The sequence below is a fragment of the Anas platyrhynchos genome, chromosome 5 (genome assembly GCF_047663525.1).
Source record: "Anas platyrhynchos isolate ZD024472 breed Pekin duck chromosome 5, IASCAAS_PekinDuck_T2T, whole genome shotgun sequence".
Taxonomy (NCBI): Eukaryota; Metazoa; Chordata; class Aves; order Anseriformes; family Anatidae; genus Anas; species Anas platyrhynchos.
Genome location: NC_092591.1, coordinates 10,120,054 through 10,135,758, shown reverse-complemented (window position 1 = coordinate 10,135,758; position 15,705 = coordinate 10,120,054). Strand labels below are relative to the sequence as shown.

The 15,705-nt window shown below is 40.7% G+C and overlaps 1 protein-coding gene across 3 annotated transcripts in view; it reads left to right on the top strand.

The window, feature by feature from the left end:
* The window catches only part of KIF26A (kinesin family member 26A), a 101,261-nt gene extending 99,330 nt beyond the window's left edge, over nucleotides 1-1,931 (top strand). For all 3 annotated transcript variants that reach the window (XM_072038239.1, XM_038179873.2, XM_038179875.2), the window contains one exon: nucleotides 449-1,931. In XM_072038239.1, coding sequence (XP_071894340.1) covers nucleotides 449-624 — 176 coding nt within the window. In that variant the 3' untranslated portion in view covers nucleotides 625-1,931. The remainder of the gene's footprint in view (nucleotides 1-448) is intronic.
* Nucleotides 1,932-15,705: the final 13,774 nt, after the last annotated feature.

Sequence of the window (15,705 nt, the reverse complement as noted above, 5' to 3'; positions counted from 1 at the left end):
ACAAAGATAAGCAGTTGCTAAGATACTCCACTGAAATGAACTCTAAAGTACTCTGTGACCCCATTAGCATTTCTGTGATACAGATTTTTTTTTTTTCAGTGCTAGATAGTATCAGAAATGGAAGAACTGAAAAAAAATACAGTGGAAACTCACTGTGATTCTTGTTAATATTTATATAATCTTTCATTATCCTTCTTTTCAAAGAAGGATAAAATGTTTCCAAATCCCATGTTACGGTTGGGAAACTGAGGCATGAGATTTGCAAACAGATTGAGTGCTGTGCTTAAATGGAGCCTCAAGGTAGAGGTTTGCATCCGCTGAACACAGTGAAAATATGTCTTAGTTGAAGAGGAGTAAAATAGTCCTCTACACGATTTTCTCCCTTGTGATAGAATACTGTTTTGCTGTGAGATGTTTATCTTACATATTTATTTTTTTGGTCTGACAGTTGAAGTGGATCCTGATCTTGATAAGGAGTCACAGGAGTACCTGGAGGCACTGGAACAAGTGACAGAGGAACTGGAGCAGTGTGTTAATCTGTGCAAGTCACATATCATGATAGTGACGTGTTTTGATATTGGAATAACAGATGTACAAGATGGAGTAAGGGAAGTGGAAGTTTGAAGAGAGGTTTTTTTTAAGGGACTGAAGGAAGTGAAGCTGGATCGTCCGACATGAAGTAAAGAGGTTAAGTAGCTGGAAAGTGAAGGAGGAAAGGTGAAGACTAAAAAGCAACAATGAATGTTGTAGGAGAAAGAAACAGCTGAGGGGATGGGAATGTTCATAAATCATTTGGTGCCTCAATGTGACCTGAACTGTACAAAGATAAAAGTAGGAACAAGTATTGCTTCTGCCAGATGGAAGTGAAGAAATTTAGTACAAACCAAGACATTAAAAAAACAAACAAACATACAATGGAAGTGCCTTTAAAGATCATTTGATTTTCATTTTTGTATTTGGTGCTAGAATTAAAGCCAGCAAACCTAAGCAGACCACAAAATGTATTCCTACGAAATATTTTATACTGTATAGTGTATTTATGACTATATGTAAAAAAAAAAAAAAAGAACAACATTGTAGCAAAAGCAATAAGTAAATTATGTTTTCATACCTGAACTTGCCTTCTTGTTTCATAGAAAAGCTGTTTTATGTAGCAGAATTAAAATTGTATTATAATTGTTTTCTTGGTTAGGGTTCAAGATATTTTTATGAACATTTATCTATTGAAAAGGTGTATTATGGCATTTTGAGATGATTGTTTTACCTTCAGGTTTTGTATTATTACTTTTTCAGATCAAAATAAATGTTTGTTTTCCATTTTATATATACATATATAGATATATATTAACTGCTTACCTACTTTCTTGGTTACTAACCTCACTTATCACAGACCTGGTCTTTTTGGAGTCGTTAACTTAAGGTGAGGATGTCTACAAAGGGCACTGTGGTTTGTTTTGATTTTCTTATTTCCTCTTTGACTTCAGGAATTGAGAATTATGTTTATTACCAAAACCATAAAACAAACAAAAAAAAAGGAAACAAAGTTTTTGTAAATGTTAAGTTAGGTCCATATTTTTATATAGTTTTGACTATAAATATAGCATTTGCATTTTGAACTTTTAAGACAAATAGTATATCTTTTTACAGTTTTTCTAAGGAAGGCAAACCCTCAGGATCAAGTTTATACATGCTGCATGAGATTTGTGCTTTTTTGAAGGAGGCCACTTAAGTGTGGGAACTATTGATAAATTGTTGCCAAACAAATACTTTTGAAAAGGTTTAATAGTGTATGTAATACCACATTTCATAATGAATCATATTTTCTGATCATCTTCCTTTTTATGGTTTTTTCAAGTCCTTTGTACAAATATGTATTATAACAGCTTGCTTCAGTTTTTATCTGTGAATAAAAGATACATCTATTGTTACGACTTCTTCTTGCTATGTAAGTGATCTTAATGTTAGGAAGAGAGAGGATGGCCTGTGGTGCACAATGCTAAATGTCATATTATCTCTTTGCCCAAGAGAGATAACGGAAGAGAGTTTTGACATTAGTCATCACAAACCAATCAGGAGAGAGGCAAAACACCAAAGGGTAAAATAAATAACAATGACAATACTTACATTCCCTTAGCACTTCATAGCTTACAGAACAAAGACCGTCAGCTCAGATGCTTGTTTTCCCTGATGAGACAAAGCAATTAAAAATGGGTCTACAAACACACACAAACTTTAGGAACTGGAATCAAGCCCTGGGCCCTCTTGGTCCATCACAGCATTTATTTCTGTCTGACACTGCTGCATTTGCTCTCTGGTTAAGCAGTAGCTGTGCCTGGTCCTCATTTCCCACTGATGCCAGCTGTAGTAACTCCAGGCAGATTGAATATAAAGGTAGTGCTTCTAATGGCACCATTTCAAGTATTTTCCAGCCATTCGGTCAAATGAGCTGTAATACATGAAGTTTTCCCCTCCCTCTCTCTCTCCTTTCATAGCCTTAACAGCACAGCATCCAAGCACTGCATTCTCTTACCCTCCTAAGATGTCTGTGAGGGGGGTAGATGCTTCTCCTATTCTACAGCGGGAGGAGGGGGGAGAGTGAGAGCAAGAGTCTGATGCTCGAATACCTTTATGACTTTGCACAGGTTACAAGGGATGCCCTGCTCTTATCAAATGTGGTGAATGCCTGGAAAAGGATGCATCATGTTTACTTGTTGAAATTTGGCACTACAGTGAGTTGTATGCATGGAAATGTGTCATATAGAATTTCTGGAGGGTCCCTGCACTGATATCCTTGAATACCAGATACGTTTATTAAGCTGTAAATTCTTGTATTTACTTTCTGTGCGTGTGCAGAAAGTCACGGTTATTCTAAAGATCGAATTAAAAACAAGCAGTGATTTTATACATTGTGGGTTTTTCAGTACAAAGATCAGATAAATGCAATCAAAATAAAGGCAGCAGTGTGCTGAGGGATGAGGATTTCTTAGCAAAGGAGAAAACCTCTAAACTAGAGGGCTGAATATTTTCATGGGAGCTTTGCAGTGGGGTGTAAGTTTTGTGCTGGTGCCATTGAACCATCCTCTGAAGACAGTCATCTTCATGGTGCTGCCTACTATAAGGTGTGTTGACCAGTGGTATCCTCTGAGCCCTGGGGCACAACAGGCTGGACTCACATCTTTTCAGGGTAGCCTGTACACCCCGAATAAATGAACATGAGAGTTTTTGTTTCTTTTGTTTGCCAGGTCACAAGTCTTGGTTGTTTCTCCCCAACTCCAGCAATATCATAATTGTCTGAAATAAAAATCAAGCCACAAATTATCCATTCCAAATTACATAAACCTTATTTGGTTAAATGTTCATCTACGTAGTGTTTGCTGATCAGTCCTGTGGCCTTTGGTACTTTTCCTTCATTTGTAGCTATGGTTATGTTTTTCCACAAAATAGCGAGAGAGTCATTTCAGGGCTGCTTAGTTCCATGTCAACATGGCAATAGCATGCATATTAAATACATTTAGCCTCTGTCTTGGTGACACAAAACAAGTCTGAGATGCAAAATAAGGTGAAGCACTGATGGATGAAATAGTGGACTTTTCCATATGCAAATTATGTTCTTTATTGGTAATTGTGGATAGTAAATCTTTCATATCTCAAGTCCTCAGATCCCATAATATTCCTTTCTCTTTGGTTACCTTTGCAGTTCTTCCGAGTTAAGATTCATACAAACATATGCTCAGTTTATAATTCAAGCCTATTTTGCAAAAGGCTTAATTATATAAGGATGCAAATTATAATTGCAAAATGAAACTGGATGCTTTATTTCATTAATTTTCTATTGAGATTTAATGATTTAAGAGAGCCATTAAATTGCATGCTTGAAGGAATGATCTTTTTGAATTTGTTACATTACCAAATAAAACCTTAGAAACACAGTGGTGCTGGAGAACTCTCTGAGTTACTCTTGGCAGGGCTAATTCATGCTAGAATTCTTTCTTCCTTGGATGCAGATCTTTTCATGAAATCCCTCACCTCCTCCTTCCGGGGGAACTCTTTTTTGGACCCTTGATGGTCCAATTTACCAAGCAGCTCACACTATGTTTATTTCATGGTGACAAGATTGGGTCCCCCTCCACAAAATGTAGATGCTGTATTTTTAAATCAGTATAATGGTGTCTCTAAATAAAACCCGAATATTAAAGTTCAGGACGTGGGACAAGGATTCCCCTTTCCTCGAACGCCATCTCTCATCAGATTCCTCTAACCAGGAGGCCAAAGGTCACCTTGCCTGTGTGTGAGGGGCAGGGAGAGGAGAGATGTGTAGGGCCTCAGACACGTGGTCAGGCACATTGTAGGAAGAGATACAGTATGGACTGGCTCAAAAATCAAGTGAGAAAGCCAGATTCTTACTGGATATCAGTGACTCAGGAAAGCAAGGAGAACCTTGGGTTCTGGAGGCAGCCTCCAAGCTTACTTTTCCATTTTCCCATCCAATGGTCATGGGCCAATAAATAAAACCACTTCTGGGAGGTGGGATTTCAACTTGCTTGTCAGAGTTTGCAAGTTAGATGATGAGTCAGTAGTCACTCCTGTAAGCTGTGCTTGTGATAACCGCATACTAAGCAGTGTATATCTACAGGGACATTACTACAAGTCTTTGTAGATGCAGTTATTACAAACACAAGTTTCCTACAGAGAAATCAGAGGATGTGTAGGCAAAAATTAATTTCATGTATGTATAAAACCTCTTTTCCAAACAGTGCTTCTGGTCTAAGGAGTTCCAGCTAGGACACCCTAACTGCAGTGTTGAAACATTAGTACTAATAGGGAATGCAATAGAAATATGAGATTATTTGTTCTTTTCTCAGTATGCAGAAAGCGTTTCATTTATTTCTATTTCAAGGTACCCAAGTATTTTGTTTCTAGTTATAAACCCTTGTTTTCCAGTCACTTGCATTTTATTTTTAAAGTTATGTGTGGAACATAACTCCACAGGCAGCTGTTCTATATTGAGTCTATAAGCAGGGTTTAAGGCAAAAATGTTGGCTCTAAGATGACCTCTGTATCAGATGTCCAGGCTGGCAGAAGTGGACACAAATAAAAAATGGTGGTGTTTTTGGGCCCCAATTCACTAGAGCACTTAGGCACCTGCTTAAGCAAACAAGTAAATCTGGTTTGTATCCAGCAAAACACTCAAATTTTGGCTTATATCCCACTGACTTGAATTTTTTTGCTTCAGGGCTTCAGATGGTGTAAATTGCTTTAGCAGTGGTTCAGGGGAGCTATGCTGACTTTCACAGATGAAGGTCTTGTTAAAAGTATTTTACTTATCAGTGGTATTTGGGAGAAAGGAAAGAATAGTTCTGTTGATGTGCAACAATATCACGAGTGCAAATTAGAAAGCAGAAACTGCCTCCCAGGCTGTTCCTGTATGTAGCATCTCATGGCTTCATGCAGAATTTGACTTGCAGAAATCTGTTTGTAAAATACAGAGAATAAGACGTAACTCTTGACAGTGTAGATGTTCAGAGAGATTTATTATCAGACCTGCAGGGGAACTGCCTGATGATAGGTTGTGTTTAGCACCACAGTAACCTTACAGCAGCTTACTTAGGAGCCCATTATTTCCCCTTCTAAGACCCTTCCCTTAAGCTGGGGGACTGAAGAGGTATGGAGGGGAATCTTTCAGAGCAACCCAGTCTGGGACTCTGGGTTATGAACACTTCCTCAGTGGCCTGGTTTTGCCATTTTAATCTATTTTGCTTCTCACTATTGTGTTGATCTTGAGACAGGTTATTCCTGGGCATATCCCTATGGCTCCTGAATGGGAGGAAAGGGCAACAATCCCTTGGCTACATCTGACCAGGGGATGGACAGAAAAGAGATGCTCATGCCACATTTCTGCTTCTCCCCATTGCATCAGCACTGATTCAGTAGCATAATTCTCTTGCAGTACATTTACACTAATATGTGCTATAAAGACTAGGATGGATTACAAGCTTGTTGGCCAGGAGGTCTCCCTGAGACAGCTTTTGTTTGGTCGATTTGTTGTTCGGATGGACAGCCTGTGTCTTGGCATGAGTCAGTACAGCCCCATTCTGCAAAGATTTTGCTTCAATTTTTCCCCCTTTAATGTAAACATTTCCATGGGAGCTTCCTATCAGGTCTGGCAAAGGAATGCAGCAGCTCACACTGTGCTGCCTGGTCTCCCTGGGATGGCTGAACAAGCTTGTCCTGACTTCTGAAAACACAAGCCTGTCTTTCACTGAGACTAAATGAAGCTTTGCTGTTGACTGCAGCAGGGGAAGAACCAGATCATTAGTTAACTCCCAGCATCACAGTCAGTGCATTACACGGACAGAAGGAGCAAAGCCTTCAGTCCCAGGGTAGTGAAAAAGTAAGTTCCTGCCTCCTTGTTATCTGGCTCTCCTGCCCGAGGTCACCAGATTGCTTTAGATGCTGCCCTTCAGAATGCCAGGGACATAATCAGGCCTGCAGAGCGCTTGACACAGCTCAGGTGACTGTATTTAAAGCACATTTTAATTGATCTGACCTTGTAGGGAAATAACTACAGAGTCCTAATGCGCTGCTCTCTGGGAGGCACACACAGTGCTCCAGGGCAGAGGCGCAGAGAAGCACGCAGACATTCTAGAGGTTGGCCTTTGACTGCAAAAACTGACTTTTAAATATTGGCTCACCTAGACCTTTTCCCGCAGTCTGTAACAATGACACACCATTTGTCAGCACCTGGCACAGATACACCTACAAATGCCCCTGGTTTTGAAGGGTGCCACTCATTTTGTTGTACATTACCATTTAAATGAGCTACATTTGTACCTAAAGGCTTCAGTCTCGTGGGGCTAAGCGCTGTACAAACACCATTTTTTAGCTTAAATAGACGGGGCACAAGAGGGAAGGACAAAGTGGACTACTGTGTTCCCCTCCAAACTGAGTATGTAGCAGTTCTTAAAAAGAAGTCTCTCACTTTGTCCTTTGCTGAGTACTGAGCAAAACGTTCAGACATGGCAGCTGAAACGCTGCAGACAGGCTGCGATGGGATGCCACTTTCAAACTGCTCAGTTTTCACAGTGAAGAAATATTATTTACTTTTATGACAGGAAATGAGAGAAAGCAAATTTTTCCCTTCAGCTTTTTATCTTCATCTTCTGGGGACTGAAATACAAGGAGGAAAATGTAATAATATATAAAAGACAATTATAAAGAAAGAAAATGCCAGAGCCTGCTCTGTGCATTTCTTTGCAAAAGCTGTGAGCTCTGGACAGGCACTGGTAAAGGAAAGCTGCCTAGCAGGAAATCTGGGAATGAAGTTCACCTCTAGGACCCAAACACTTGACTGTGTGGGGGCCTGTGAGGTTATGTTTAGAAATGGATTGTCACTGCTGACAGACACAACAGACACGTTTATTCATCATCTTCATAATATTATAGGTCAGGATTTATTCTGCTTGAAGTCTACTGAGCTATGCTCGTGTTTGAACTACATTTGAGAACTGCTCTGTTTTGTGTCATACTTTGATTGCTCTGCTGGGTATAGAGAGTAAGCCATAAACATTACTGAATCCAAGTTAAGAAGATAGAACCTTATACTATTAGATTTATTTATTTATTTTCAAGATCTTTTTAGGCTACTACTAAAATAATGCATATGCACCGCATACCATATACTCTGAAGAGCTCCAGCAAGAGAGAGATTCATTTGCATGGGATTTCTCTATAAAATATCCAGCAAGCTGCTGAGTGAAGTGCTGAATGTGGAAACCAACTCGTTTTCTTGTTTTACAAGTTCAGAGCTTATTATATCATTTTATCATTCCACTCTTTGGAATAAAACACAACGCAGTGGATTAGCATAACGAAGCCTGCTGTTTTCTTGGGATGCCCTGGCGCTCTCTTCAGAAATCTTGTGCCCTTGAAAAATTCCCTTCTTCAGTCTGGCTGTTGAAGTTTGATGGTGTTGTCCTTGATAACCAGTCGAACACAAACCAAGTTCTGAAACAGCATGGAAACATTAAACTTCACCAATGTATCTTACTGAACTTCTTCAAATCAGAAACTAGGGAAGCTGTTCCGATTAACTCTGTCAGGAGGGAGTACCACATGTACTGACAGCGTACTGACTAGTTCAGCATGGAGACTGAAGATCCCTTTTCTGGTGTGTAAATTGTAAATGCAGGTCTGAAAGCTTCATACATGTAAAATGTTCACCCTTACCTGCAGTTCTCATGGTATGGTTGAGACATTTGAGTCAGTGATGCTATAAGATCAGCTAATATAATAGATAGGTCTGTATATGTTGGGAATTTAGCCAGGAATTTCCGCTCTGTATGCACCAGGCATGCAGCTGTGCAGTCCTTGCCCTCCGAGGCCCTTCCCCGTTAGCAGTGTTAATAATCAGGTTGGAAACGAGCACAGCAGCCTGACAGCACCATATGCAAACTAACTGGGAGCCGTTGGAAATGCTAACGCCCTGCCTTCCCTTCTCTGGCAAAAGCCTCTCTCTGCCCCTTGTACAGACACAGCTAGTTAATGATTTTCCAGCCGACGGTAACTGAGAACATGCCGGGCTGCTGCCGGCGCTCTAGGACCCACGCAAGTTGTTGCATGCATTTCAAGTGGCTCCCACTGTGTTGCTATTTACACTGAGCTCCCCACACTTTGCAAGGGGAGATTTAGCTGTAATTTCCCACAGCAACAAGCTGCGCAGAGAGTAGTCCTGTTATTTGTATTTAAGTTCACAATGTGGCAATGCTTCAGCAAAGCCAGCGTGGCCATGTATTTACAAATGTATTGCATAAGACTCCCCTTTGTTGTGCTATCATTATACGAGAGTGAATTACTGAAGTGTTTTGCCAGCTTGCAGAGCATTGGCACGTACTCATCTGAGACCTGTTGCCGATTTTTTTTCTGGAGTGCATGGGTGTAGGCTAGGGAGAGGGTCTGTGCATCACTGACCAATCCCACAGTTTTGCAGAGACATTTGTAGTGACCAATGATTCAAGTTCTCCGCCTGGTTCCCGGTCTGACATGGCCCAGGTTTAGCAATGTCACCGATTTCAGTGCCAGGATGGCAGGGCACTGCAAGGCACCTGGGACCCCTTGCTTTTTTGTCCTTCTTGCACTGCAGTTGCTATACTTGCACCTTAAGTTTTAAACTGCTTAGTGTCAAGATGTGTGTGTTTTCTTTTTAACATTAACACACATCAGACTGCAATCACTCCTGCTGCCCAGAGAGTTGTGAGACCCAGGAAGAAAAAACAGATTCTGCTGTCTGCATGGAACAAGGAGTGAAAAGGCTGTTGTCTTTGTTGCAGCTTTTCTGCATGCAGAAAGGGGAGCGGTGGCCATGTGGAAGGACTCAGCTTTGGACTTATTGCACCTAGAAGCCCAGCCAGAGCTGGAGATTTGCTTTGTATAAAGACAAATTACTCCTTTTATTTGCTTTAAGTAGATTTTTGCCTTTTCTAAGATATGCAATGAACCAAGGACAGCAGTAACATGTTTTCATGCCTTAGCAAACACGCTTTTTTAAAATGCTGTCCAAACTTGAACTTGTCCAGAGGCCTTTCAATAGAAATACAGCAACAGTTTGCTTTTTATATTGGGTGTTTCAGACATGTTCTGACTGCATCATAAAATGACGATAGGAAAATTGCAGAACAACTCTAACAGGAGAGAACCTGCGGCTGTTAGTGACTATCTCTGAGTTTGCTGTGCTCCCTCAGACCATTCCCACACACACCAGTAATAGAATATATTAATAAAAGAGAGCATTGCCCCACAGTTTGGGCTTCAGGCTGAGCGTTGTATCTGACAGCAGAAACAAAGCGTGTTTTTTTTATGGACTTAAGAGCTCTTCCCCTCCATCCATTCCTACTGAAGTCAAGCTCCTGACACACTCCCCGTGACAACCCCAGCAGACAAAAGGCAGCGTGTGCTGCAGCTCGTGTAGGGCAATTTGCGCGCTGGCTGCTTGGCCGATGGCTGCCACGGGGACTGCGTGATGCCTGGCTTGTGTCCGCACTCCCCTTCATGGAGGAGTTAATTTCCTCCTCTATCTTGCAGCCAGTTTTCATGAAACCCTGTGGGAATGTAATTATCACTGAGATTTCTGCCCTTTGTCAGATTTGTTTGATGTTGGCCAAAGCTCCTCCAAGTTACTGGGGATAAGGGGGAGACATTGCTATTGAATAAAAATGGCTCAGCAGTCAGAAGAGTTCCTATGTGCAGCATGAATCTATATAATTTGCTTTCAAAGCCGAGCAGGGTATTAAAACAGGAAAAGACGCAAGGAAGCTACACCCTCCTGAGTGATTCAGGGACTTCTCGTCCTAAACCTGAGGTCATCTCCTGTAATGAGACACATCTGAAATGGGGTTTTGCCTCCCTCAGTAAATAACTCCTTTCTCTGCTTCCAGGAATGAATTGTAAGCAGTTGAGGAGAGAGAGGATATTGGTGTGGCCGCTTGATCTGTGTTCAGCGGGGTAAGACAAGCTGAAAATTACCCTGTTGTGGAATTTGCTTGTGAAAATTTCTTACAGATTCTGACCACAGATTACACTGGAGCAGATCAAGAGAGAGTATACTCAAGTAAATTTGGTTTGCCTGAACTTAAATCGGTATTGCTGAAAGCAGGATTTGGTCCTTAGGCCCTCACTGAGGAAAGCACCTGTTTGGAAGGGTGCTCACACACTGGCTTGACTTACTTCCATGCTTCAGAAAGCACTTCCCTAATTTACGGGCTTCATGCACATTATTGAATGGTAGCGAATTAACTGGAGGTGAAAACAATTCCAGCACATTTCTTCAGCTGCTGGCAATACATGTAACTCCATTGTCTTTAATAACGAGTGCTAATTTTACACCTGTTAAGGACTTGATAAAGAGTAGTGTTGGCAGCCTAGTGCCTTCTGGGGTGGATAATGAGCCATTTTGTGCCTCTGAGTTTGATTTCTCACTTGCTTGTGCTGGCTGGAGCATTAGGAGGGTGAGATGTGAGTTTTATTTCTTTCCTTGCCTGCTTTGTTGTTTTGCTTCTCCTAGTAGCCATATGGGTGGCTATTTGGGAAATGCACAAGTGCTGTATTTTGACTCACACCTTGTATAAATGGATTGAATGTTTTTCTTCACCTGTGTGATCAGATGAGAACATTTGAAATAGTCTTGGCTCACACACACCTTTTGTCTCTAGAAGTGAGGGCAGCCACATCTCAGCTTTGGAGGAGTTCTACTGAGAATTTTTTAAAGACACTAATTGTACCATCCATCTGCTGTGGGGGGAGGGCTGAAAATGGTGGGTATTGTCTTAAGTGTACATAATCCTTTTTTTTTTTTTTTTTTTTTTTTTTTTTTTTCCGAATGCAGCATTTAATCACCAGCATTGCAAAGCAAGGCATCTGCTTCTGAATTTAAGTAACTGAGACTAATCAGACTAATTCAAGTTTTTCTGCAATAAGCCTAATTGATCAACCTAATTCCTTGGGGGGGAGGGGGGAGAAAAAGTATTTATGTTACTCCTTACAGTAAGGAAGCTGATGAGTCTTTTAATCACTTCACATGGTAATCTTGGAAGTTGATGTAGAAACTTGTTTACAAAATACACCTGTTCTTATTTGTTGTTACATCAAAGGCTGCATTGTGCTATAGGGAGAAGAAAGTGCTGATGTGTGTGTTTCCTACCAGAGTTCTCTTGTTCTCATAGTAATGTAAAAAGCATTTTCCCATGTTAGTATGGCACACCAAAATACTTTGGTTTCAGAGCTGAGCATCCTGCTGCGAAGAGAAATTATTGGTATTTGGGTATTTGTGTTTAGGTGTGCTGTTCCTAGCAAGACGTATATTTCACAAACATTAAAGCAAGCTATTAATATCAGAAGAATGTTACTGAGGGTAAACAGGGGGAAAGCCAAGGCATGCAAGTGAGTGAAACTAGTAGATAGTGGACTTGGCTCCTTGTTCTTCAGTCTGGATATTGGAAAACAGTCCACATCCCAGAGCTACCAGTCTAATGCTGCCTGGACCTGCCCAAATATCTTGAAACAAATGTGGAAATATTATTTACAGAACAAATATGTGCTTCTGAGAAAAGGATACTCATCTTGTCAGTGTAAAACTAGCAAACTTGAATACTGCTAAACTTGCCTTGGGTGGGAATTCAGTAATATTCTTAGAATTGTTTTTGTCATATTCCTGGAGAAAACTGATATGGACAAAATGATTCACTTTATTATATGCACAGATGCACATTCAGGCAGAAAACTGTGATAGCAACAAAATTGCATTGCTTTGCTTGGTGAACTTGTTAAAATAAGGTGTTTTATTTGCTAGTGTTGAAAGCTAGAACAAGTCTTCCTCACAACTTTAGAAACCCTGACATTTCACTTGGGCCTCAACCCTGGGCAGTTTATTAACCCTTGAGTGTGAAGTTACCCTTGAACTATGTCTAATGTATTTATATGAATAACTTCCCCTGTGCAAGCTGTTATCTTAATTATGGTTTGCCTGCTGTAATAGGGAACTGTTTCATGTGCCAAAGGCAAAAAAACTTTACATTTCTATTCCTCCAGTGCTTATGGGGCTAGACCTATTTCTTAAAAGGTATAAAGTATAGCTCTCCTCCTACTATTTTTATTCTGGTATCCGAAGAAGGGAAAAAGTTATAGAATCAAACATATTAATGAAATAATGCTTTTTGTTTTGTAAGGCTGTAGTGGAAAATAACAAAGGGAAATGGCCAGAGTAAGCCAGTGAATGCTAACTTAAACTCTGGCATCAGACAGTCAGAAATATGTGGCAAATTCCAGCTCATTTTATTTCACTTAGTTAATATTTTGCAGAGTGTTTGCATGTACAGTGCTGATCAGTACTAAGATCTAGTCCACCTAACTGTTTTACCAGGCAAATAAAATATTCTACAAAGAACACTTAAGCATAGATAGCTATCTTGACTTCTTCTGTCAGGAACATTAGTTACAAATGTTCTTGCCCCTTCCCCTCCTATTTCTAACAAAAACAGCACCAGAAGCTTTATAGGATATATTTGTATGTTTCTGAACTCCCAGAAGAAGGTGCAGCATAAATGACTTTATTAAGTGATATTACTTTACTGCTCCCTTTGTACATGTTCTTGCATATCACCTAACCAGGATAGGGCTTTGCTATCACTGCAGTGGTGGAGCATGGTATCTTGGTATCAAAAATGTTACTACAGGGAGACATTGAGAGCCAAAGCCCAAGATAATTTCAGCACCCATAACTACGTACTGGGGCAGAATCAGGCATAGCCATGATGCTCTGATGTGGTTTGTTGTTGGTCTGTTAATGGTGTTGGTGTAATACTGGGAGAGGAGTTGTTACCATCAAGTGTCTGATCTGTAAACAAGTAGTGGTCTAGTGAAATTTGATAAACGAAGTGATGGTAGCACTCTGTTACCAGAGCTGAAATAATGGGAGGCTGCTTGGTCAGCTGCTGGGCTTCTTGGTAACTCCAGGCAGGGGGCTCCTTATCTGAGAGGCTCTGAGGTGTTTCTCTAAAAACACAGAACTAGGTCTATTGCTCAGTTGTTGGAGATAAAGGAAACAGGTCAACCTTTCTTGTGTGACAAAGTCAGAAAAGCAGGCTTGTATTTTGTAGTGAAGTTAACTGCCTGCTGCTCTTTGTTCCTCTGGTGCTTCAGTGGCAGCACTTGGTGTGTGTGTCTTCTTTAACTAGGCCAGACTGTGCCACAGATGTTCCTGACAAGGAGTGGGCTTGTGCTGGTAACAGCTAATGGGAGCTCTGTCTTGTTTGTTTGCAGTCTCTGCCATGGCTGATTTGTACTGAGGTGTGGATACAGACAGGGATTTTAAACAGTCGGGGACCCTCTCCACCCTCACAGAGCTCCATGATACCACCCTTCTTATGGAGGAGGCTGCACCATCACACTCCTCTAACTTGTTCTGCCAGAGTATGAGGTAAGAAGCTTTTTTTTTCCACTCTGCATAAATTGTGTTTTGAAAGTAATCTCTAGCTAAAATTGATATTTTCTATCTATCTTTGCGCAAAGTATGTGAATGTTTAGTAAGAGCCTGTAATGTTGGCCTCATCCTCCATTAATACTGGCTTAATAGTTCTGATCTCTGACCCAGAGCTGCCCAGATCAGAATAATCTTTAGTGTTTGAGAGTTGAAGTAGCTTTATACTTGTTCTGTGGATTTTTTGCTGTCTACCTTAAAGTGACTTAAGTCTGCTATGTGTGTCTAGAAGAGTTGAGCTTAAATTTAAAATAGGGTCCTAGCACTGCACAGTTGATTCATCCTTATACACCTGCAAACACCCAAAGTGATGCAACTTAACTTATTCAGTCTGCATATTGAATACTGTGTTTATTCTGCATCCTGCACTGTGTAAGGGTGACACTTAAGGCTCTTTCTGCTCCTGTTCCCCCCCCCCCCATAGTCATCAGGACTGGAAAAGACACTGACAGTTATATGTGTGTGTATAACTTAAACATATAAATATATATAAAATATATATATGAAGCACATATGCATGCTTTAATCTCTCTGTCTTGGGTCTTCCTCATTGGTAAGTGAAAGCAACTCTAGCCTCCCTGACTGCAGAAGCAGGTTCAGCATGCTGCTTTAGAGCCTTGCTCCAGGCTGAGTGATTGAGCATGAGGCAGATCAGAAGCACTCTCAGGCGGTGTTTGCTGCACAACTGACATACCTCATAGGATTTTGGTTCCTTATTCTCACTTTCTGTGCTTTAGTCTTCTCCCTACTAAACAGTCAGCCCTTATTCACTTCTTGCTCGTTGGTCCTTGTTTTGCTACATCTGTACTCAGATTTGATACTTGTGATGCTGTTAACACCAGGTATCCTCAGTTGTGGTAGTTAATCTTGTGAAGGGTTAACTGTGGCAGAAACCCAAGATGAGTAGCTGCAGAACTGTTAGTCTAGAGATTTATGGGCTATTGTGTGCCTGAGAAATTGTATTAAGCAATATAAATAACATCTTGCTTTTGAGTGTCTTAATAGAAGGGATGATGTGGTATTTGTGGAGTAGGCCTCTTGAAGCTTTGAGGATTCCAGGTGTGTTGGCCCAAAAGCTTTAGGAACCACTCTTCTAGGTAGGTAATAAATGGAAAATAGTACCCTGCAACTGTTCTAGTTGTTAATCATAGGGAAGCTTCTGATAAGGAGATCCTACAGCTGGAAGAGCTGATACTTTTGCCTTTAGCTCTTCTTACTTCCCTGATCTGGGGAACATTTTCTTAGCTGAATTTGGACATGATTTCAGCTGACTGAAGGTCATTCTACTGCTGCCAAATAAAATATTGTGACAAAAATGGGTGGAAAATAGTTTTCCCTTGCGTTAAATGTCTTTGGTTCCTTCAATTTCTGCTGAAGCACTGTTGAATTATTTTGGGGGTGGTGGAGAGGAGATGGTGGGTGGGTGGAAGGATAACAAGACTCCTAAAAACCCAAGTCAGTGGAGGAGCGTGTGAAATGCTACTTACAAATTTTTTATTCCTGATAAAAGACCTGGTTATTCCAGGTGGAAGACCTGGAACTTTTACTATCTGTGCTGAGCCAATGGCACGTTCTACCTCTATATACTATTTATGGAAAATTGAACTCTTCCTCAGCCTCTTATTTCCAAGGATGTTACCTATCAGACTACTCTGACTGCAATGTTCCAGTTAGGTTAG